Source organism: Triticum urartu, chromosome 4, assembly GCF_003073215.2.
Source record: "Triticum urartu cultivar G1812 chromosome 4, Tu2.1, whole genome shotgun sequence".
Lineage (NCBI taxonomy): Eukaryota > Viridiplantae > Streptophyta > Magnoliopsida > Poales > Poaceae > Triticum > Triticum urartu.
The window spans coordinates 55,547,861-55,573,449 of record NC_053025.1 but is presented as its reverse complement, the minus strand read 5'-3'; the positions used below and the strand labels follow the sequence as shown (position 1 = coordinate 55,573,449).

The following is a 25,589-nucleotide window of genomic DNA, read 5'->3' as shown; positions in this document are numbered from 1 at the left end:
ATTCAAATAAATTTATAGGGTTTTTGGAGGACTAGAATTCTAAGGAATTTTTTCTACATTTATCGTTTGATTCGTAGGATTGGATTTTGTTGTAATTTTTTCTAAGAAATCATTTGTACTACATTTCATAGAAAATCTAGCATGTCCGACCTCTTTTTACAATTCACTATGCCATCAAACACACTCTGCTAACCCTATAACCTATATTTTTCCTATTCTTAAGTTTTGAGAACCCTCCAAATCAAAGAGACCCTAATTTATTTTTCTTGCCAATGTTAACAGCAACTCCAACCGGCTGATGCAAAACAGATGCAGATTTTGTCTGTTTTTGTATGTTTGGGTTGGTCAGGCGGACGCACATGTCCCTTTGCGTCCCTGCACTAGTAGGTACGTCCAACGGGCGGGGCGCATTTTAACAGTGCATCTAGAAAAACTTAAACTTACAAACACATAAAAAATTAAACTTGAACTTAATTAAAATATATTACATTAATTCCAAAAGTCCCGGCTGTCCTTGCCGCCGTACATTAAACTTAAACATTTAAAAAAACTTAAACTCAAGAAATCCCTGGATCTTCTAGTCTCGGCTGTTGCCGCCATCCTAGTCGTCGATTTCGTCCACAGTGAGGTCGACAAAGGGCGGACTACCACAGGTGGGCGGGTGGCACCTGCTGTGGCTCCAGCAGTGCCTGATGCGGCGGGGACGGTGACCACGTTGATGTAGGGCCGTCACTGCGGCGTAGTGTTCGACGAGATTGAGAAGCTGGCCGCGTCCCTCCTCGACCCTGACGAACCAGGTGACGACCCGGCCTCCCGTTTGTGCTTCCCCAAGATCCACTTCCACACCATTGTGGCCGGCGAGCGGCGGCGCTGGCTAGGATTTGTCGGGCTTGTGGGGAGTAGACGAAGAAGAAGATGTGTGTGGAAGTGGACTGACCCCTCCAAACACGCCACTGTCTCATTAAAAAGACCACAACAGAAGTGGCTGTGCAGCCGATGCGCGGGGCCGAGAGCGTTCATGTCATTTAACAGGACCGGAGCGGGTGGTTGGGCGGCCGGCACGCGGGCCACAGGTGAACACCGAAAGGACACACATGGCGCGTACGTTTCACGTTGATGTGGAAGTAAACCTGGCCTAAATATGCGCCGAAAATGTATTCAAACAGATGCCAAACAGACATCATTTGAACATGCATTGGACGCGTCGGGCCATTGTTTCTATTCACTTGCACCAAAGGAAGGTCGGAGTTGGCTGAAATAACTCGTGCCAGTCAAAGTAGTATTAGCTAGAGAGCGGCATTGTGGTGCCGGGCGTGAACAATAAATCATAAAAAAAATCATTTTTTATGCAAGATGTTCAGATGCGTAATACTCGTGCCAAATTCAGTGAAGTTTTGGTATGGGAGAAACATTTACAAATGTCTGACTTTGTCTTCTTTGCCGCGCGGTCCTCGAATGACCAAACTTTATCAAATTTTGCACGAACACCACACGCATGAACATCTTGCTTATAAAAAGTAACTAGTAAGAGTGCACGTGCAACGCACGTATCCTAATAAACTACAATAAAAACATGAAGTTTGTCTTATGTTTTTACCTGAACATTTAAATGTGTGTCACGCCCAATGATTTTAATGTAGCAATTTATTTTAGATTAAGTCATGGGTCTTGTTTGATCCGTGAAAGACTTCCATTATTGAAATGTTGTGATCCCAAAATTCCAAGAAAATAATGAAAAAACTCGCTCATGTACAAACGACCAATACACATGTCTTCACATAAAATCAACGATCACATAAATGTATTTGTAATTGTTACTTATTACAAAAATACTTAAAAATAACAACTAAGCAACATTATCTAGTAATCATTATTTGATGATGATCCTCTCTGAAAGGTCCATCTTTTATGCGGTCTATAATGCTTCATTCTAAGACTGGGATATTGTTTAGAACTTCATTCTCTTCATACTTCAAAATATGAACCAAAAATCACTTCCTCAGTTCAAAATCATCCTAGATATGCATTATATAACATTGTAATTTAAAAAAACACGTGTAACGTGTGTAGAAATGAGCATGGTGTCAGCATTTACCTTGGGTACTGGAAAATGTAGCGTCCCATCATGCCATGAGTGCATTAAGTTGAAAACCAAATAACCAGACAGGGACTGCATGTATGAAATGTTACATGCAAGTTGAATGAATCAATTAAATTGTGATGTATTGACAAGATTATTACCTGTATGAATTTGTGGGAACAACAAGAACTTTGCGTCCCCATATAAAAATGTCATCCTTCAAGGCAGGGTTGCAGCTTAGAGTGCAAGGTTTAGATCGTTGACTATAGTTTCAAGAATATGCTTTCCGAAAGTGGGTATCGAAAGCGGGTCCAAATAGAAATAACTTTTTTATGTTGGTCCAAGACAAACAATAAAAATAACCCAAGAATATCACAATGCAATAAAATCTACAAGAATACATGCATTTAGAAAGACATCAATCAATATCATTTATTAAGACCAAATAAACAATTAATTTGAATTCAAATCTTATCGTATCACACTCTAGCAAGCTAGACGTCATGGCACGCCAGTATCCTCACAGCCATGTTAAAACAACCAGGATCCATGTACTCATTTTTTTAAATATGTTCTTTACATGTCTCAAGTTTAAACTGATAGGGTAAGGTTGAGAGCTTTTCACCCATTCGCTCTTGTGAAATGGGAATTTTGTCAATTATAATTATACAAGAGTAATAATTTATTAGAAACAAAAATAAACTGGAAGAATGTGTCTTACTCTAGCAACAGGACATCATCAACCATGTTGATGAACAAGCAAAGTTCATCTATTAAGTCATCATTTGTTGGAGTGACAAACGGCGAAATGATAAATGATCGTGAGATGAGCTCAACTTGTGACGATGAGTTGGATGCTTTGGGTTTGTTAGGAGGTCTTTCGACGATCATACAATGAGTGGGATCTGTGTTGGTTTCATCATCATCCAAATCTCGGTTTTTTATATCGTCATCATTGAATTCCGAGTCGACTAAAATGACAGATAATTTTGTTCTAAAATCTGCCATGTGAACCTAAAGTGAAGCAGTAATAAAACTTAGTTTTCAAATAATGATACAACACAAAATAATTAGTATCAGGATATGATGCAAAATATACATGTTCGGGAGTGTCGGACAAACTATCTCCCGTGAAGTACTCGATGTAATTTAACATCCAGAGACCACAAGATGACCTAGATATTTTTTTGTTATGCTTAATAACAAAAATATTAATAAAAATTATTTAATAAAATGATGATAACTGAACCACACAGCCATACCAGACACGCTCAATGGAAAAAGAATTGAACACTTGCCGCTAATATAAATCAAATGACCAAAAGGGCTATCAATAAAGGAATTGAATTTCTGAACACATTTTTATATAAATCAAATGAACAAAAGGGCTATAAATAAAAAAATGAATTTTTTAATGCATAATTATTTAGAGAGGAACCCATATAAATATTCTTCACCGAATGTGTTGTCGATCATATATATTAAAAACAAAACAAAAGAGACACGCCCGATGATCCATTTGGTCGATGATCGGTTTAGTCTGGGTGGCGTAATTAGGCCACAGAAAAGCAACCAGAGGTCGAATTTTTGTAAAAAAAAACAAAGGAACACTAATAAAGAGCAACCGGTAAAAAGTAAAATAAAAGAAGGAGCAACAGGATAACCCGTCGCACTTTGCTTTCTCGGTTTCTCCAGTGGTGTGAGGTGAGACCGTGAAACACTATCACTTTGCTTTCTCCACTCATGACTTGATTCCTCCGCCAGCATCCTCCTCTGTAGCACGGCGCCTCCTCTGCAGCACGCCGTTCTCCGGCCGCGACGATGCCCGGTGGCCCCCCTCCCCCCAACCCACACCACCAACACAACCACCACGGCCTCGCCCCGTCTCGTCCTATCCCCACCATAGCCCCGCCCCGCCGGCCCTTACCCCCACGACAACCTCTCCCCGCCGGCCCTTATCCACACAACGGCCTCTCCCCGCTAGCTCCTGTCACCACCACGGCCTTGCCTCGCCGCCAACCCCACTGATCTTCCCTAGATCAGCTCTGCCCCCGCCATTGTACTGCCCCAGAGCAGATCGAGATGCGAGCTGCTGTACACGATGTGGGAGGAGGCATCTCGAATTGGACCGAGATTCAGTCCATTGTGCCCGCCGTAATCATCGCTCCCCGTGCTTGGCTCACACAGTCACTTCGGGAAGAAGTTCGCAGCTCGTGTGCGTGCTCGGTTGCTGAAGGTATGATGTTCGATTAGATGTTGTTAGTGCACCTATGGTTATCAGTGGGGATTTAGTCAGGTGACATTTTTGAGGCAACCATGCTGTGACAAAGCTAATTGAGTTGTGGATTTTTTTCGAACCGGGCATGACCCCTTTCCGTTGCAAATGAACGGAAATACATTGTTCCGAGAAACAAATAGGAGAAAAGGGAAAGAGGTGCAGCGAGTTCGGGCACTGCCAGGAAACCCACTGCGTTCGCCCGACATCGAAACGAACGCCATGGGGCGAAAACCTGACAACACCATAGTTCAACGACAACCTGAAATACTACAGTCTATTACAGCCAAAAGCTCATCACAAGAGCCAAATAGAAAACGGACAGCAGCTGGAAACGACAGCGGCAACTCTGAAAGCAGGCGAGATTGCGAGATCATTCTCCCTCGATCGGTCTCCTTGCCGCCTCGCACATCTTCATCATGCTCATAGTGCTTGACCTGACCATCGCCGCCCCACTGCGCAGCTCCTTGACTCCATCACCTTGCTGAAGACCTGCCCAATATAGCAAAAAGGAGCACACGGAAAACACAATCTCAAACAGTGTCTTAATCTGTTTCTTCTCAAAGGTGGCTCGATTTCTAGCCAACCAGATAGCCCAGCAAACAGCCGCCAGGCCAACAGTATAGTATTTCTTCCCATAGGGAAGGAAAGTGTGGCACTAGGAGAAATATTGCCAGTAACTGTTTGGACAGAGGTCCGTCCCTAAAGCCATCCCAACACAATGCCACACCACTTTAGCCACAGGACAAGTGAAAAACAAATGCCGGGATGATTCAGTACTGTCACAAAAGGAGCATTTGGGATCCCCAGGCCATCTCCTCTCCTTCATAACTTGCCTAGTCAAGACAACATCCTGAGATATTGAGTGGCTTAATTTGAATCCCGGGTGGCTTAATTTGTCACAATCAGCTAGCTATAATTGATGTTGAGTCATTTTTTGTGGTGGTTGCTTGATTCCTGTGGTATTCTCAGGTTGAAATGTCGCATTATTACCAGCACTAAGTAACAAAGAGTTCCAGGGTCACAAGCAGGTTGGTATCTGCACTATTTGTATCAAAAATACATCTGGCTCCATCATTTGACATCTGAACTTTGCTGATGCTTATGCCATTGTATGCACAACAGGCGCCTTCGCCACATTGTCATTCATTTGTGAGATGTTTCTATTTCTCTATGTTGGCATGGATGATATAGAGTAGTGGAAGAATGTTAGTGAAACACATACAGGTATGCTATCTATCTGCTTCTTTCCATGCGAGGAGTAACATATTTGTTGTTCAAATCTAGAAATGGTAACGCATTTTCTATACTATATGCAGCCCAATGAAATGTATGGCCTTGAGCTCCATTATTTAGGCCAGATCTCATGTGAGGTGGTATGTCAATTGCATTGGCATACCAAATCTGTTAATGAAATGTGCTTTAGGAGTGCTAAGCAGTGAAAAAATAAACATAACAGCATACCAAATGTACCATGTTAAGCATAAATGGTTTGAGTTATATTAGGAGGCGTACCCATTCGTCTGAAGACTGCTCTTAATATATTATTCTCTTTCTATGTTGTAACATTTAGATCAATCCACTTATTGGATTTTAATTCCATGTGCTCGGATGCATATTTGAATAAATCATCCGGTCCTTCTAGCTGTTGTACCAACAAATGAAAAAAGTATGAGCATGAAAAGTGAGAAATAAGAGGAAAAATAGCTTCTTATGAAAAGATGGGTCAGTAGGACTAACTACTGACCGTATTAGTGAGGTCCTTGCGGTTCATTGATGGGCCTAGCGAGTCGACACTTGAACACATAGTTTCCTAGCATTTATAACACATAGGTACCAGTGAACATCGTCCATGTTTATTGGAATGAATATCTGAAGAAAATGATTATTTTAGTTGTACTCCTATGTGGAAGAACCGGTCGTTCTCGCTGTAATTCATAGAAATATGTAGAAAAGTAAGACTAACCATATCATTTTCCAAATACTCTTTGGCTCTGTTTAATACCCATGCTGGTGTGGCATCTGTGTCATCCGAGGACAGATAGCAACCGATCTTTATCATCTTAGAAATGCATGCACTCAATAAGAACACACTTCCACCTAACCTTACTTGTAGATGCTCCGTAGGCAATCACAATCTTCATCAGCTATAGAAATTGAGTGACTGTAAGTTAGGAAATCAAAGATTGGATATGCAGTGTTTCATGTAGCTGGCATCACTTGTGTGGGATTGTTTTTGTTCTACCGTTGTAATGACTACTGTAGATTTGGCTCGACGCCGTTTGTCATGTAGGCTTTGTAATATACCTTGTCTATGTTGCTCATACTGGCCACTTTCCCTCTGCCTCTTGAGTGCTTGTTTTGCTTCTGTATAATAAGTGTTAATTAGGTACAAGACAACATGAGCAAAAGTGTTTTGTCAATCAGATGTACGGTGTAAGTGTCAATTAAGTATGATAGATAATATGAGCCACAATTGAGTATCATATGGAGTGTTGCATCTGTAGGCTTGAAGTGGCGGTCGTAACACAGTCGGTTGGGAGGACTCAATGTCAGAGTCGATATTATGGACATTTTCCTTGTTAGAACCGGCACTATCTGGTGTGCTCTTAATGATTTTGGAGCATGAAGTGGAGTCTGATCACTCATTATCATATCAACAGGTATACCTGCATCATAATTGTATGTACAATGTTAGTTGTTGAGACACAAACTAAGGTATTATGTTTGACAAGAGAACACATGACCTTCCACAGCTGGGGTGTGTCGTTGCGGGGTGACAGCAGACTGCGCACTGGGCCTGTCCACAATCTCAAAACATGTCCAAAAGAAGACTTGATTAACACGACTTTACTTGTGATTCATGAAATGTATGAGAAAATGGAGTAACCAGGCGACATGGCCACGGGTGGCTTTGATAGAGTGTTGGTCACATTTATAATAGCAAATGTAGCTTTCTTAAATCCCTTGCCTCCTGTCATAATTTTGTTGAAATATGAGATGGGCCTAGAGCCCATATGACAATTTTAGATTTGATCTCTAAGGGCCCATGTAGGTGGCATGACAAGGTGGTGGGAAGTTTAGTCCCACCCCGGAAGTGGAAGGAGAGTTGGAGTGGTTTATAAGGGATTCTCTTCCTCATGCCATTGGAGCTTGAGAAGAGATGAGGCCCTCGCGCACTCCTCCTCCTCCGCTCGCCTCGTCATGACGCGCCGCGCCGCGGGTTGCGGGATTGAGACGAGCCGAGCTCACTCCTATGCGCTTCTTTTTCCGGTCAGGAACGGAGAGTCTTTGACAGGTGGGGCCACGATCTGAGACGTCGGATCGTGGGCTACCGACTTGGACGTGGGTTCAGCCCACGTCTCTCCACGCGCAGCCGCACATATATATGTGGGGCGCTGCCAACCCTAGCCGCCACGAAACAGAACGCGTCTCCGCCTCCACGCCCGCGTCGTTCCTCTGCTGTTGCTGCCGCCGGTGACTCCGTCCCGTTCACCACGTACACGGTTGACGGGAGAGCAGGCCTCCGAAACCCCGCTTCTCCGGATCCTATACGGGAGAGGGGCGATTAGGTTTTTGGGTAGCGACTACGCGACTGCTCGCTTATGCTCATCTACGTCCACATCACCTTCGTCATCACCATGTCGACCGACGCTGACCGTGCCGCCGCTGAGAAGGCCGAGGCCGACAAGAAGGCCACCGAGGATGCCGCGGCTACTGCCGCCGCCACCGCCGCCGCATGGCCGATTGGAGGGTATACATCGTTTATCCCTCTCATGTTTCTTTCTGTTGCAGCAGTACTAGTGATATGCGTAGATGTTTCTACTATATGCGTAGTACATGCTCTATTAGATCATAACCAGTGTGTTATCAATACTGTCAATGTCATGCTTATGATTTATTCATGGATTAATTTAATCGGAAAACTGCCTATTTTCTTATCAATCCAAAAACCTAATGTGTGTAGGAGTTTTTCGAATTCTGGTTTTGCTGCTGCACTGAAACCGTCGCCGTTTACGGGGACGTACTTTAAGCGTTGGCAGACTAAAACCACCTTATGGCTCACTGCCATGAACGTGTTCTGGGTCGCCAGTGTGACTCCCACAGGAACGATCGCTCCTGATCAGGAGAAGGCGTTCAAGGAGGCCACTGTCGTGTTCCTCGGGGCAGTTCTGAGCGTGATTGGAGATAAGCTGGTTGATGCATATTTGCATGTGCGGTCTGCCAAGGACTTGTGGGAGGCGCTCGAATCTAAGTTCGGGGCTGCCGATGCAGGGAGCGAGATGTATATTATAGAGCAGTTCCATGATTACAAGATGGTTGAAAACCATCCTGTATTGGAGCAGGCTCATGAGATAATATGCATTGTTAAGGAGCTTGAGCTTCTTAAGTGCGAGTTACCGGGCAAGTTTGTCGCGGGCTGCATAATCGCTAAGCTTCCCAATTCCTGGAGGAACTTTGCCACCACTCTGAAACATCAGAGGCGTGAATTCTCTGTGGAGGATGTCATTGGCCATCTGAGTGTTGAGAAGAATTCAAGGGCAAAGGACTCGCACGGAAAAGGGGTCGAAGGAACTTCTGTGGCCAACATGGTGCATCAGAAGAACTCCAATTCCCACAAGCCCAAGGGAAAGAATGCTGTCCAACAGAGTGCCGACTTTAAGAAGAAGGGTAAGAAGACCTTCAAGAAGAACAAGAAGGATGAGGGCTGCTTTACTTGTGGTTCGCTTGAACATTGGGCCAACAAGTGCCCAAACAAGTATAAGAAGCAAGGGCAGGACTCCAAGTCTGTCAATATGATTGTGAGCAACAATGAGAGTGGTGCATCTGGATACGGTAATTTATTTGCTGTATTTTCAGTTTGGCCGTCCACCGATTGGTGGGTCGACACAGGTGCAGGTGTTCATGTGTGTGCTGACATTTCATTGTTTTCTTCTTACCAGGCCACAGGTCACGGGTCCGTACTGATGGGGAATGGCGCGAGTGCTTCTGTTCTTGGTGTTGGCACGGTCGATCTGAAGTTTACTCCGGGAAGGATTGTGCAGCTGAAGAACATGCAGCATGTCCCCGCCATCAAGAAGAACCTCGTTAGTGGCTCCCTTCTATGTAGAGAAGGGTTTAAGTTGGTATTCGAGTCTAATAAATTAGTTGTTACGAAATATGGACTATTTGTTAGAAAGGGTTATGAATGCGGAGGCATGTTCCACCTTTCTCTTGTAGATCTATGTAATAAAGTTGTGAACAATATTCATTTGAGTGTTAATGAATCTGAAGTATGACATTCACGTCTTTGTCACATTAGTTTCGGTGTTATGACGCGGCTAGCAAAATCGAATTTAATCCCGAGTTTCACTTTAGCCAAAGGTTCTAAGTGCCATTCGTGTGTGCAATCTAAGCAACCTCGCAAGCCTCACAAGGCAGCAGAGGAGAGACACTTGGCGCCACTGGAACTCATACATTCTGATCTTTGTGAGATGAATGGTGTGTTGACTAAAGGTGGAAAGAAATATTTCATGACTTTGATAGATGATTCCACTAGATATTGCTATGTGTATTTGTTAAATACTAAAGATGAGGCTCTACACTACTTCAAAATCTATAAGGCAGAAGTTGAGAATCAACTTGAAAAGAAAATTAAACGAGTCCGGTCAGATCATGGTGGAGAGTACTTCTCGAAAGAGTTTGATGCCTTTTGTATGGAACACGACATTATTCACGAGAGGACGCCTCCCTACTCACCCCAGTCAAATGGGGCTGTCGAGCGGAAAAATCGTACTCTAACTGATTTGGTTAACGCCATGTTAGATACGTCGGGTTTATCCAAGGCATGGTGGGGGGAGGCTATAATGACATCCTGTCATGTCCTGAATAAAGTTCTGACAAAGGATAACGAGATCACTCCTTACGAGAAGTGGACCAAGAGAAGGACAACACTCTCATACTTACGTACCTGGGGCTGCTTGGCGAAAGTTAATGTGTCGATCCCCAAAAAGCGTAAGCTTGGACCAAAGACTGTGGACTGTGTTAATTTGGGCTACGCTATGAATAGTGTTGGCTATAGATTTCTAGTAGTTAAATCTGAGGTACCTGACATGAAAGTCGGTACAATTATGGAGTCTAAAGATGCTACATTCTTTGAGGACATTTTTCCCATGAGAGATGTACAAAGCACTTCTAGACAGGAATCTGAGGAGACTCCTGAACCTGCCATTCCGATAGAATATTATAATCAAACACATGATGAAAATCCTGAGGAGGATAATGAGGAATCCCTTGGTAGGGGCAAGAGACAAAGGACTATAAAGACCTTTGGTGATGATTTCTTCATATACCTCGTGGAGGATAATCCCACTTCTATTTCAGAAGCGTATGCATCTTCAGAAGCTGACTACTGGAAGGATGCGGTCCGTAGCAAGATGGATTCCATCATGACTAACAGGACTTGGGAGCTTACTGAACGTCCTTATGGTTGCAAACCATTGGGATGCAAGTGGGTGTTCAAGAAGAAGCTTAGGCCCGATGGTACGATAGAAAAGTACAAGGCTAGGCTTGTGGCCAAGGGCTACGCCCAGAAAGAAGAAGAAGATTTCTTCGACACTTATTCACCTGTGGCCAAACTGACCACCATTCGAGTATTACTCTCGTTGGCGGCCTCGTATGGTCTTCTCATTCATCAGATGGATGTTAAGACGACTTTCCTGAACGGAGACCTAAAGGAGGAAATCTATATGCAACAGCCTGATGGCTTTGTGATGGATGGTCAGGAAGTAAAGGTGTGTAAGTTGGTGAAATCTTTGTATGGCCTGAGACAAGCGCCTAAGCAATGGCATGCCAAGTTTAATGAAACATTGACATCTGTTGGCTTTGTGGTTAATGAGGCCGACAAATGTGTATACTATCGCTATGGTGGGGGCGAAGGAGTTATACTGTGTTTGTATGTTGATGACATACTGATATTTGGGACTAATCTCAAGTTGATCGAGGAAGTTAAGTATTTCCTATCTCAGAACTTTGAGATGAAGGACCTTGGAGTGGCTGATGTTATCTTGAACATCAAGCTATTGAGAGATGATGAAGGTGGGATTACACTTCTGCAATCCCATTATGTTGAGAAGGTGTTGAGTCGTTTTTGATATTTGGACTGCAAACCATCTCAAACACCATATGATCCTAGTGTGCTGATTCGAAAGTCTAAAGGCACAACTATAGATCAATTGAGATACTCTCAGATTGTTGGTTCACTACAGTATCTAGCAAGCGCAACGAGGCCTGACATGGCATTTGTTATTAGCAAACTGAGCCGATTTGTTTCCAAACCGGGTGATGTACATTGGCATGCTCTTGAGAGAGTTATGCGCTATCTGAAAGGTACTATGAACTATGGACTTCACTATACCGGATACCCGTCGGTACTTGAAGGGTATAGTGATGCGAATTGGATCTCTAATGCTGATGAGATGAAGGCCACAACTGGGTATATATTTACTCTTGGAGGTGGTGCTGTTTCCTGGAAGTCTTGCAAGCAAACGATCTTAACAAGATCGACAATGGAAGCAGAATTAACATCATTAGACACATCGGATGGCGAAGCAGAATGGCTTCGAGATCTGTTGATGGACTTGTCAGTGGTTGAGAAGCCGTTTCCGGCCATCCTTATGAACTGTGACAATCAAACAGTTATTGTCAGGGTGAAGAGTTCAAAGGACAACATGAAGTCCAACAAACACATAAGAATGAGATTGAAAGCTGTCAGAAAATTGAGAAACTCCGGAGTGATAGCGTTGGATTATATTCAAACGGCTAAGAATCTGGCAGATCCCTTTACTAAAGGGCTATCACGTGTTGTGATAGATAATGCATCAAGGGAGATGGGTATGAGACCCACATGAGTTGCCTTGGTAGTAACCCAACCTATGTGATCGGAGATCCCGTGAAGTAGGACCTGGGAAAACAAGCCAGTGGCGAACTGAGGAGAGTAACTTCACTAACCCACTCCGTTGGAGATGCAATACTCTCGAAAACTGTATGGAAGGATGACTACTGTCTTAATGTGTTCCAAGGCTTATATGCATAAGAAAGATGCTATCCTATAGAGCGATCTTTGGAGGAACACACCTATATGAGCCCGACTGTTGGTCACAGTCTATGAGATTGGGGTGATCTCTAGCAAGCTCATGAACAAGCCAGGAGTGTGACTAATATGCTCCACCCGAGGGGTCGGCCTTCGGCAGCCTCGTATCAGTGAGACTTGTGGTGAAACTTCTTGACGCCAAACTGACAATTCAAGGCATAGTCCATTGTTCAGTTGTGAAGGAGTGTAACTACTTGGTCTAGGTGGAGCTCAACCTTAATCGGTCTCCACTGAGATGCTGGTATATCAAAACAGCATTTGGAACAAAGGACAAACTGGGCCCCTGAGATTTGGTGGGGAATTGTTGAAATATGAGATGGGCCTAGAGCCCATATGACAATTTCAGATTTGATCTCTAAGGGCCCATGTAGGTGGCATGACAAGGTGCTGGGAAGTTTAGTCCCACCCCGGAAGTGGAAGGAGAGTTGGAGTGGTTTATAAGGGATTCTCTTCCTCATGCCATTGGAGCTTGAGAAGAGATGAGGCCCTCGCGCACTCCTCCTCCGCTTGCCTCGCCACGCCACGCCTCGCCACGACGCGCCGCGGGTTGCGGGATTGAGCCGAGCCGAGCTCACTCCTATGCGCTTCTTTTTGCCGGTCAGGAACGGAGAGTCTTTGACAGGTGGGGCCACGAATTGAGACGTCGGATCATGAGCTACCGACTTGGACGTGGGTTCAGCCCACGTCTTTGCACGCGCAGCCGCACATATATATGTGGGGCACTGCCAACCCTAGCCGCCACGAAACAGAACGCATCTCCGCCACCACGCCCGCGTCGTTCCTCTGCTGCTGCTGCCGCCGGCGACTCCGTCCCGTTCACCGCGTACACGGTTGATGGGAGAGCAGGCCTCCGAAACTCCGCTTCTCCGGATCCTGTACGGGAGAGGGGCGATTAGGTTTTTGGGTAGCGACTACGCGACTGCTCGCTTCTGTTCATCTACGTCCACATCACCTTCGTCATCACCATGTCGACCGACGCCGACCGTGCCGCCGCTGAGAAGGTCGAGGCCGACAAGAAGGCCGCCGAGGATGCCGCGGCTACTGCCGCCGCCACCGCCGCCGCATGGCCGATTGGAGGGTATACATCGTTTATCCCTCTCATGTTTCTTTCTGTTGTACCAGTACTAGCGATATGCGTAGATGTTTCTACTATATGCGTAGTACATGCTCTGTTAGATCGTAACCAGTGTGTTATCAATACTGTCAATGTCATGCTTATGATTTATTCATGGATTAATTTAATCGGAAAACTGCCTATTTTCTTATCAAATTTTTTAGTACTGCATCCCTTTTTACCTCTCTCTTTCTCTCTGTCTCTTTAGTTCTTTTGGATCTGTTTTTTGACCTGCGAGGCAACGATATATTTTGGATTTACAAGATTGAAGTACGTAAGAGTACATGATATATGTATTTACCTGAATTGTCGTTGTTTGTCAGGTCCTGAAAGGGAGTACGTGCCCCACTATGCTCAAAGGATGCCATATTGTCAACTCAGTTTGTCATGCAGATCATGATGTACTGTAAGTATCAAATTTCATGATACAAATTATAATTGTCAGATTAAAAGAGCAATTTCCTTTTGTTTTCTGCCTAATCATCTATACTTGCGAATTCAAATGATCTAACCTATGCGTTGGCACGTCAGAAAGTAGTCATATGTCCTCGAGATGCTGCGGGCCACATGGGGTGATGACACTGCAGGTAGGGCAGCACGCCGTGGTCGAGGACGACCACCGGGTGGAGGACGTCGCGGCCACCAGGGACGACAGCGGTGTGGCGATGACGGCGGGGCGAGGAAAGGTTGGGCAGCAAGGCGGGTCAAGGAATGACGTGCACCAAGGCGGAGGACAATGCGGCCACCAGGGGCTAGGGCGGCGTGGCGACGGCGGAGGGGCGAGGAGAGGTAGGGGAGAAAGGCGGGTCGAGGATGTCTACCGGGTCGAGGACATCGCATACACCAGCGCTGATCGCGGCGGTTCCTGGCGTGGTGGTGGCGTAGATCGTGGAGGTGCTGTTTAATTCCCAGGAGGTGTCATCATGGGGCTGTGTAGCATCCTGAATGGGGGAGTCTTCCGGCAGAACATTTGTTGTGAACCGTTGATTTGATTGTAGTATGGTTGATGTAACGTGGACAGTTGGATGGTATTAAGTGGGTCTGATCGGACGTGGGGGGTTATCCCGTGTGCACTTTCTGGTGTGGATGTAGAGGAAGTCATGTTTGGTCTTTTAATAGTAGTATAGATTCGGAATTATTTGATTTTGTTTCTATTTTTAATCGATGTACTGTTCATTCAGCTTGTCTGCGCTCGGGCATCAAAGGGGATTTTCATATTAGCTAGGCCTGTAATAACCACACCTACCGGAAGTACACTCGAATCCTGGGGAAATGCTGTACAGCCCACGCACTGCACCGCAGTCTACAGGCCATTTACGCCGACTAGACATTACGGTGAACAGTTAGAGTGCCGCGTTCGGGGCTGCAAGCAAGTGACCGGTTGCTTGCTTGGACGCGCGAGAACCGATGAACTTTACCACGCCATGCCGTGGTGGCAGGAGCAGAGCTAGCTAGGTACCCCATCCTGTCTTCTCGCCGAGCTTTCTTCTCTCCCAATCGTCGGTCAGAGGCAGGAGGGAGACAACAACCAAGTGTTCTTCGGGAGAGGCTTCATTTCACCGCTTCTCGTCGTCTCCGCTAAGATCCTCTGCTCTCGCAGAATCCCGGGGCTCCCGATTCTTTCTTTTTCCGCCAGTTGATCTAGCCAAGGTTTTCGTTCGCCGGGATCTCAGCCGGCCCAAGGTAAAGCCTCTCCCGGTCGAACTCGCAACTCAGCAGCATTGGCATCGTCGTTTCACAGTTTTGGCACTGAACTTCACTGCTAATGATGCTCTCTTCCTTTGCTACGCATGTCGGGTGAGAAGATGGGCTACGAAAGATGCAAGCAGAGGGATGAGCTCGACTACTGCAATCTGGATGACCGGGAGAAGCATTTCCTGATGTTTATGGTGGATGGCTGTGGTCGTGAGATGGTAAGCCCCCTACTCATGTTCAGCCACAGTGGTTCTTGTTTTTTTTCTGTCACCTTCTTGTGTTGAATTTTTTTTGAGAAAGCGCAGGTGAACTGCGTGTGCATTATGAGAAGAAGCAGCGACAGAGCGCTAGTCTGTACAAAAGCAACCGACAGCTGCCAAAATACAAAAGAAAGAAAAACAAGAACCCAGGCTGCAAGGTCCTCACTCTCGCAGCATCAGATGGTTAACCCCTGCTAGTGCCCACGTAGCAAGGTCGTCAGTGAGAAGCTCCAGCACTACCCGGACGGGGCGCTCGAGATGCGTGAAGATGCCGCCATTACGCTCTAGCCAAATCCATCAATTGGTTAGGAGAGCGATTGATCACGCCCGCTTGCGGTCATGAGGCACCGCACTGAGGCTGTCCAGCCACTCCACCATGCAGTTTGTGGACCTCCAGGAGCAACGAAGTAAGGTGGGAACGTGGAAGCGGCTGGCCGCTGCCGTCCAGAGGTTCCTCGACCAAATGCACTCCCTAAACAGGTGTTGAGCGGTCTCCAGGTTGCGCCAACACAATGGACAGAAATAGGAGTTGGGCCATGCCCTGGCCATGAGCCGGTCCGCCGTGAGCAGTCGACCAGCAGATAGGAGCCATGTGAAAAACTTAATCTTAGCCGGCGCCTGGGCATGCCAGACCAAGTGCATGATAGGCGAGGAGGTGGACCCCATGAATTGCAATCGGTATGCCGATGAGGCCGAGTAGCTGCCAGAGGCCTCAAGCTTCCAGGTGAACTTGTCCCTGCCTGTATCAAGGATGGTCGCAGCGCTGATCCTGCCCCAGAGAGAAACAAAAGCAGCGAGTAGGTTACTTGGGACTCGTCCACCCAGGTCGGTCACCCAACGATTGCCGTTTAGTGCTTGCGGCACGGTGCGATGCTTGCGTTTCGAGAGGCGAAACAGTTCTGGCACAATGTGGCATGGAGCTTGGCCTTGCAGCCAACTGTCCATCCAAAAGGAGGCCGTTCGGCCATCGCCTAGCACCACTGTTGTGGCAGCCGCGAACGGACGGCGGTCGTCCTCATTGCACGGCACGGGGAGACCAATCCAAGATTTGTAGGGGGCCGTCTTTTCCCACCAAAGCCATCTCAGCCTGAGCGCGATTCCGAAGCAGTTAAGGTCGATGATGCCCAAACCTCCGAGCTCTTTAGGTCTGCATATCCTGCCCCATGCAACCTTGCAGTGCCCTCCAAGGCAACTCTCCTGTCCACGCCAGAGCCACGCTCTCCTGGTTTTGTCTATCTGACGCCTCACCCAGGCTAGTAGTTGATGAACTGAAAGCCAATATACAACCAACGCAGAGAGCACAGAGTTCAGGAGCACAAGACGGCCGGCAGCAGTGAAAACCTTGAATTTCCATGCGGTGAGACGGGCTAAGATCTTGTCCAGCAACGGCTGCAGCTCAGCTTTGCGAACCTTGCGAAGGGACAGGGGGAGGCCCAAGAAACAGCACGGTAGGGCGGCGTGCGTGGCCCCGAGCGGCTGTATGACATTCTCCACATCGAAAAGCTCGGGGCGAATCGGAATGGCCTTGCTCTTGGAGAAATTTACTTGTAGCCCCGCGGCCTGCCCAAAGGCTTGCAGAATCTGCCGAACGGCAAGAAGCTCTTGGCGGATAGAGTTTAAGAAGAGAGCAACGTCGTCCGCGTAGAGAGAGGTTCGTAGGCTTGGAATCCTCCCCTTTAACTTGGAAAGCAGCCCATCACGGACTGCTAAGTCTAGTAGCCTCTGGAGCGGCTCCATGGCGAGGATGAACAAGAAAGGGGAAATCGAGTCGCCCTGCCTGAGCCCCCTGTGGTGCCTGATCGACCGGCCTAACGCCCCGTTGACGAGCACCCTGGACGAGCTGGTGGCGAGGAGCATGGCGATCCAGTTGCACCAGCGTGACCCGAAACCTCTCACACGCATCATGTCCAACAGATAGGGCCAGGAGACAGTGTCGAATGCTTTTGCTATATCAAGCTTTAGCAAAATAGCGGCCCGCTTTGTCCTGTGGAAGTGCCTGGCCATCCCCTGCACAAAAATGAAATTGTCTTGGATGCATCTGCCCTTGATGAAGGCGCTCTGTGTCGGCGAGATGAGCGTGTCAATCCGCTTGGCAAGCCTCAATGCAAGCACCTTGCTGAAGAGCTTCGCCACGCTGTGCAGCAGGCTGATGGGCCTGTAGTCCGCCATGCTCGAAGCCCCATCTTTCTTGGCCAAGAGCATGACGTGCGCCCCATTGAGCAGGTGCAGGCCTGTCCGGTTCATGCAGTGCAGCTGCTGGAATGCGAGCACCAGGTCATCTAAAATGATTTCCGCCGCCGCCTTGTAGAAAGCCCCTGAAAAACCGTCCGGGCCCGGGGCCCGATCCGGCGGCAGGTCCGCAATGGCCGCTGCGATTTCCTCCCGGGTGAACGCAACCTCTAGGTTATTGAGATTGGCCCTAGAAAGGCCCAGCGCATCCCAGTTGAACCCTGTTGACACCGAGCCTGGGTCCCCGAGCAAGCGGTCGAAGAACTCGGTCGCGATCTGCTCTTTGTGGCGCTGCTCAGTGGCCAAAACGCTGCCTGAAGCCAATGAGCCAATGAAGTTTTTCCTTCGGCGGCCATTAGCTTTTATGTGAAAATACTTGGTGTTGGCATCACCCACTCGAACTTCCCTGACTCTGGCGCGCTGCCTGGCCTTGATGCGCTCGATGACTGTGAGACCAAGAATGCGGGACTTGAGCTCTTTGCATAGGGTTAGCTCGTCCAGCTCGAGCTGCCTATCTTCCTGAGCTTGGTCGAGCAACAGAATCGTGTCCTGCGCCATCAGCAGCTGCAGGCGAGTGTTCCCGATGTGGTGCTTGTGCCAAAGACGGAGCGCTCTAGCCGCCCACTTGAGCTTTGTGTCCAACCTAATAAGCGTGCATCCCTGCACACCCGGCGCGTTCCAGACTACTGCCACAACCTCCTTGAACCCAGAGACGTGCGGCCAGAAGGCTTCGAAATGGAACCGCGCACTACGCCGCGAGGAGGACTCACATGTCAAGAGGAGAGGGCAGTGATCTGACATGGCCGTGGCGAGGGGTTGGAGCCGCGCTGCGCTGTACTGAAGATCCCACTCCGGCGTGCAGAAGGCGCGATCCAGGCGGACCAGCGTGGGCGAGGCTTGCTCGTTTGACCATGTGAAGCGCCTGCCGCACAAATTGATCTCCTTGAGGTCGTTGTTATTTAGCGCCGATCGGAATCGCGCCATAAGCCGCAGATTGATGTTGGAGTTGCTCTTGTCCCGGGCTTCATAAATTAGGTTAAAATCCCCGATTATAAGCCAGGGTCCGGAAATAAGCCCACGGATCCAAGCCAGGTCAGCAAGGAAAAGAGGTTTGGCGTCTTCCTCTGAGGGCCCATAGACCGTGGTCAGCGTCCAGGCCGCACCACCCACCAGCGGCGTCACTAGCGCGGTAACGGCGAAGGCTGACATATCAATCTGATCGATCTGGAAGGAGGCAGCATCCCAGGCCAACATAACTCCTCCCCGCGTTCCAGCCACAGGCAGAACCAGCGAGCTCCCCAACCTCGGCCCTGCGATCTCAGCGAGCATGGCAGCCGGAATTGCTTCGCGCTTGGTTTCCTGCACACAAAGGATCGAGCATCTAGACTGCTCCACGAGCGATCGCACACCCCATCTACGGGCGCGGTCATTCAGGCCCCTTGCGTTCCAGTTCAATAGAGAAAAGCTATTCATGGCAAACACGAATAGGGACCCATTGCATTGGCATGCTCGAACAGGGAGCAGCGAAGCGAACACACATGAGCTGATACGGCCGGAGTGACGACACGGGCGCCCGGCGAGGTCGCAACAAACTAAAGCCTAGCCTACGACGCGGTCTGGGGACGGCGTGGTGGCTACAACACGACACGAACTGGAGACGGACTAACATAACAACAGAACGGGGCCCCTTGGACATCTGGATTGCATCAGGCGGCGTTGCCGGCGAGCTCGAGTAGGTCCTCGTCCGGAAGGTTGAGGGTGGCCGAAGAGTGCACTCCCGCCGCCCGCCCCAACGCGGACACCATCCTTCCCAGTGGCGCCTTGAAGCGATCAGTGTAGCGCTGACGCACATCGGCCGTGAACTGGCCTGGGTGGTCAATGAACGCCAACTGCTTGGCGAGCCTAGCTTGCGCCTTCTGCTGCTGGGTCATGCCGGCCGCCCTGGCCGCGACCCGTGGGCTGGCCCGGCGGGGGACGGCCGGGGTCTTGATCATCAGCGTCGGCGGCTCTGGGGCCGGAGCCGTGGCATTGGAGGCCGGCCATGGCAGGGCGTCATCAGTGGAGGCATTGGAGGCCAAGCAAGGTGGCGCACCAATGACGGAGGGTGGTAGCAGACGGAAAACTTTGGAGAGGAACGTGGTTGCCTCGTCGACCTCCAGATCCTGAAGCTGTGCTGCGAGTTGATCTGCTGACATGATGCGCTCCACCTGATGGTTCACCGTCCCCACCGGCCGGGTCAGCTCCTGGGCTGCCGCCAGAGGGGCAGGCTCGATCGGGGCGGGAACCAAATAACCCAGCTAGGGCCACGGCTTGGCCAGCAGGTCCTGGGCCAACGAGGACGCCGGTGCGTGGTTCACCAGCGGCCCCATCCCCAGGTCAGACTCCTCGAGCTCCTCCCATGCAGGTAGTCCGTGGGGTTGGGGAGGGCGCGGCTGCACCCAGGCCGCGCAGTCGTCGGCAGCCTGCACCCCGGGCTCCAGCTGACCGGGCTGCCAGGCCGACAGGGCGCCGAGCTCGAACAACTGGGGGTCAGAGCGCGTGAGCTCCTCCCAAAAGGCCCCCACCTCCTCGTGGAACGGCCCCATGTCAGGCTCAAGGAAGACGCCCACGGGGACCCCTTCTAGCACGGGGGCAGGCGCCACGCCGGGGGCGACAGGGACGCCCTGGAGCACCTGCACCCTGCCCTCCTGGAGCAACTAGGTCGATTGCTTGATGCAGCACGTACTCACATTTTTCTTCAGACATGCAGACTATCGATTTAATGTTTTCGTGCCAGAATAAGCATATCCCCAAGTTGGATCTGATCCGTACTACTGTAGATCCAAGTTCCTAATAACACTGCACGTTGAAGTAAAAAAAAAGAAGAGAAGAAGCTATGATACTCTGCAAATAGGATGTATAGTTACTTTTCAATTTTAGTAGCACAGAATACAAAGGAAAACGAGATCAACAGGGACTAACCCCTGTGGTAATTTACAAGAAGAAACCCATGATTTCAGCACGGAATAGTACCTTTACCGGGATTTTACTTGGGGATGAATAAAGATTTATAGTGTTAATTGTGTCAATGTGCCCTTTAATCATGGTCTGGTGGCTAGAGCTGGCCTGGAGACTGTCTTCTTTATAGGATCACTCAGTTAATGTTGAACTTGAATTTCACTTTATTTGTAACTTGCTATATATTCTGTGGAAAATATTTTATGGCACGTTGATTTGGTCCCTGAATCAAAGGCATTAACATGATAACACCGAGACTAAATGTCACACTGGTAGAGGTACAGAAATAAGCTAGTGCCTTTCTCCCTGTCTGTTTTCACATCAGATGTCAAATAGTATATTTTGCATAATCTTCATACTTTGTATCCTCCTATGGTTTCAACCATGTTTTCTTCATTGGTTCTTGTTTCTGCAGACCATCCCAGATGATTTTCTGAAACGATTCAGGGGTGAGATCCCAAAAGAGATCAAGCTAGAAACACGAAATGGTCATATTTACACTGTTGGAGTTGCCAAGTATCCAGATAAACTAGTCCTTAGAGCAGGATGGGAGACTTTTGTCGAAACCTACGGTCTACAGATCGACGACTCTGTGGTATTTAGATACAATGGAAACTCTCAGTTCAATGTCATAGTGTTCGATCGATTTGGCCGTGAGAAAGCATCATCGGTTATTGCAGACAGTACTCCTCTGTCTCCTTATGTGCAGGAAAGGCACATAGGCGCTCCTGAAACTTTGGTCCGTTCTCATGGTCATTCTCTGGCCCCTGGAATGCAATCTCCCACTGAAAATGTGAATATTTCTCAAGGGCATCCTCAGCTCATGCGTGTGCAGCCGCATACTGATAACGTGAGCCGTTCTCAAGGGCATGCTCAACATGTGCAAATGCAACTGCCTACCGACAATATGAGACGTTCCGAAGGGCATCCTCAGCCCATACAAATGCAATCGCCTAGTGCAAATGTGGACCATTTTGTTGATGACAGTCGGCACATGCAAATGCAACCACCTACTGAGACTCTGAATCGTTCTAATTGCCAGCCCCAGTCTCTGCAAATGCATCTGACATGTGCTGAGAGGCAGTCAAATCTTCAGAGGAATAAATCAAATCAGGGCAACAAGAGCGTGGCGAGTTCTTCAGGCACTCCCTCTCAGACTCTAGTTCTTTCATACAGTTTGTGATTATAGATATAACTCCTTGTAAATCGCAACTGGTGTTGTCACCTTCAATTGATATATTCAGTAATTGTTCTCCTTTTGTGTACAGGGGATTCTTTGTGCTTGGAAGATGATACTAATTTATGTGAAACATCTAGATACACGCTTGGGTGGAACACCCGTCTAAATCCAGCGCAGAAGAAGAAAGTTGACCAGAAGGTCGAACATATCCCATCTGACAATCCAATCTTTGTGGCCATGATGAGCAAGTGCAATGTTACAGGAACTTTCACCCTAGTGAGCGTCGAATTTGCTGTTGAATACGCATTCTGCTAAAGTCTGCAGCAAGCCGTTTAAACTAAGATTTCTGTTGAAAACACTATTTTGAATGCTTTAAGTTGTTAAACCCACCATGACTAAATTACAGACCATATATTGTTTACTATGATAATGATCTGGGATTGAAATGTTATTCTGTTCTGCAGTTTGCTTGAATGCCATTATCTAACCATTTTACCCAAATCTGTAATTAGAGTGTGCCCAAACAATATGTCAAGCGACATGTGGGAGATACGGAGCGCAACATATGTCTTCAGTGCCTTGGCAAGAGGTGGGAAGTGCAATTTGGTGGTAGGCCTGAAGAGAAAAGGATTATATCTGGCTGGCGGAGGTTTGTAAAGGACAATGATGTTGAGATGGGTGATATCTGCATTTTTGAATTGTTGAAGAAATGTAAGACGTGCACGATGGAAGTCCATATCATCCATACAAAGGATATTGATACGCCTTCCAAAATTTGTCAGCAAAGGCACAGAGAGGTTGTTAAAATTATGGAACATTCTCATTCTCTCCCCCAGCTTAAGGAAATGCAACTGCGTAACGAAACAGTGGAAGATGCTATCGTTCATCCCGAACCCAAGCAAATACAGCCACCTTCGTTGGAAAGACGGATACGACTTCAAAGGGACAAGTCTAGTCAGGGCAGCAAGAGTACGACAAGTTGTTCCTACTGCTAAGTCATCTGGTGGCAATTCATGCTACCAGATGGTACTGAGATACACTTTGTTTTGTTTTACAGATATATTAAGTATGTAATTGTTATCATTTTTTTGTGGTTTGTGCAGGAGATTCCTTGTCATCGGAAGATACTGATCATGAAGAAGGTGCTTTGCCTGATTGCATCCTTGCACGTTTTACGCGCCTTACTACAGATCAGAAGAAGGCAGTGAAGGAGAAGGTTCAATTTATTGATTCTGAAACTCCCATCTTTGTTGCCATGATGCAACAAACCAATGTTACTGGAAGATACACTCTAGTGAGTTCCAAACCTTATTCTCTAATAATGCTTGTTCCACTAGTGATATTGACCATGTATTCATCTATCATGTGTTCTTTCTTGGATCATAAAGCTATTTAGAGTGCTTTATAATTATAACCTGGTCATGTGAGTTTACATATAATTAGCTTCCTAGGATTAGTGAAGGATTTAGGAAGTCTAGAGTGATTTAAATTCCTAATTTGCTTGAATAACATCATCTAACATTCCTTTTCTATTTTGAATCTGTAACTAGAGCCTCTCAAAGAAATATATTAACAAATATTTGGGAGACGAGGTGCGGAGCATCTGCCTTGAGCGACTTGGCGAGAGGTGTCAAGTATGGTTTGGACGCAGGCCTCAGGATAAAAGGATTATAGGCGGATGGACAAAGTTCGTGAAAGCCAATGAGGTGGAGGTGGGAGATATCTGCCTCTTCGAGCTGCTGAAGCATCGGAAATTGTGTGCCATGAAAGTTCATATCATCCGCGCAAAGGACTTCAGTTGATCAAAATGCCATTGTCTGATTTATCTTGAGGTGGTGTGTAGTCCCTTTTGTGCTGTTAGGATGTAGTGCTACCTCAGTAACAAAATACTTGTCGTGATTTTAGTTCAAATTTGAAGTAACATCACAACAAGTATTCTGGAACGGAGGGAGTAGTAGGTTACTTTGTTTATGCCTATCTGTCCTTGTTATTTTGCTACCATGGACACATGTTGGGGAACAAGTGAGTACTATATTTTATTATATAATTTCCTTCGAAACAAATGTTTTATCCTTCTGTGCATACTCTGCTAGTGCTACGGTGCATTTGTTATGTTATTTTCTTTCCAAGAACTAGTAAGTTTTTTGTTTTGTTTTGAGAACTAGGTTTTTTTTAGAACTAGGTAGTGCATTTGTTATCTGGGGTGATCGCATACCATCGCAGGCCCTTGGCCCAAGCCCACAAGAGGTGCCACTACAACTATTTAGGAGCAGGCAGCAGCCTCTGCCTAGTTGTCTAACCATGTTTGGTTTGCTGTTTCCTTTTAAAGATTAGATTAGATAATATTTCCATTTTGTTAGGTTTTGTTTTGGAGTTGTTTATTTTTCTTTTTGGTGTCGACTTGTAACATAGGGTTAGTGGCTATCTGGTGGAGTTATTGTCACGAGGCATGCAGCCTTGGGTTTTCTTTTCGCTTTATTTCCGGGTTGATGTTGCCCGGTTGCTAGATTTTGCCTTCCTAATAATATATGGCTGTGTGCATCGAGCCCGGAGTTATCCTCCTTTTCAAAGAAAAAAAGGTTTCATCTAATAAGAGCCTTGTACATTTTCTCTAATAAGAGCCTTGTACATTTCCTCTAAAAAGAGTACATAGCTGTATGATGCCACCCCTAGACCCTATTTCATTATCAACCAAGCAACAATGTATCTCTTCCTCGTCTATTCTCCTACCCTGAGAATCGACACTCCTGAGTGCCGTGGCTACAAACTCCAATCGATGATCGATAGATCCGCGAGACGGGGCGACGGGACCACAGATCATGGACCATTGATCGTCACCGCGAGCTCCCAAGACACTAACGGGTTTGGATATGTGATCTGAGTAGGCCTCTGATCTTTTCGCACTAACCACCACGCGGGAATAAGTATGAGCACTCGGCTTCGTATGATTCTCCGAAAGCTCTTCGGACGTCAGCGATTGAGCGGCGCGCGCTCGGTTGCACGAGAAGCACTTGTGCTTGTATTAGGGGGTGGGTCTGCTCCAGGCCGTGTACGCAACGCGCATGAGTGCAAAGGGCGATGGGCCCAAGACCCCTGAGCGCTAAGGATGTAGGTCGGCGTGCTGGCCTCTTTGTTGAGACTAGGTAGGGCTACGATGTGTCTATCAGCCGAGGCCGGGCATGACCCAGAAAAGTGTGTTCGGCTAAAGCTAATCGAGCATGTTGGGTAAGTTGGTGCACCCCTGGAGGGAAGTTTATCTATTCAGCCGTTTTCACGTTAACAAACACTCGGAGTTGTATCTCGATCTATTACAACTAGAACTGGATAATGGAGACACTAAATGGATATGATGGCTCCGAGATCATTTTCTCGCAGGGAGTCGAGGAAGGATCTCTAGGCGTTGATACTACAACATACTTATTACTTATGTTATGTTGCTCTACTCTCTTCTATTGCTGCAAGATGCTGGAAGATGTTAGTCTTCGATAGGCTAGTCCTTCCCTCTATTCTGGCATTTCTGCGGTCTAGTCGAAAGATATAGCCCCATTTCTTTGACACGATGCATAATTAGCACAGATCTGATTTAAGTCTTGCGAGTATTTTGGATGAGTATTCACGGTTGCTTTGC

General features: G+C 47.3%; 1 protein-coding gene across 1 annotated transcript; it reads left to right on the top strand.

Moving 5' to 3' along the window:
• Positions 1 to 15,390: 15,390 nt before the first annotated feature.
• On the top strand, positions 15,391 to 23,763 carry LOC125554593 (putative B3 domain-containing protein Os08g0325100). Its single transcript, XM_048718106.1, has 6 exons — positions 15,391 to 15,513; positions 21,197 to 21,956; positions 22,050 to 22,237; positions 22,474 to 22,930; positions 23,065 to 23,255; positions 23,512 to 23,763. The coding sequence occupies exons 1-6, from the start codon at positions 15,391 to 15,393 to the stop codon at positions 23,761 to 23,763; spliced, it is 1,971 nt and encodes a 656-aa protein (XP_048574063.1).
• The last annotated feature ends 1,826 nt before the right edge of the window (positions 23,764 to 25,589 follow it).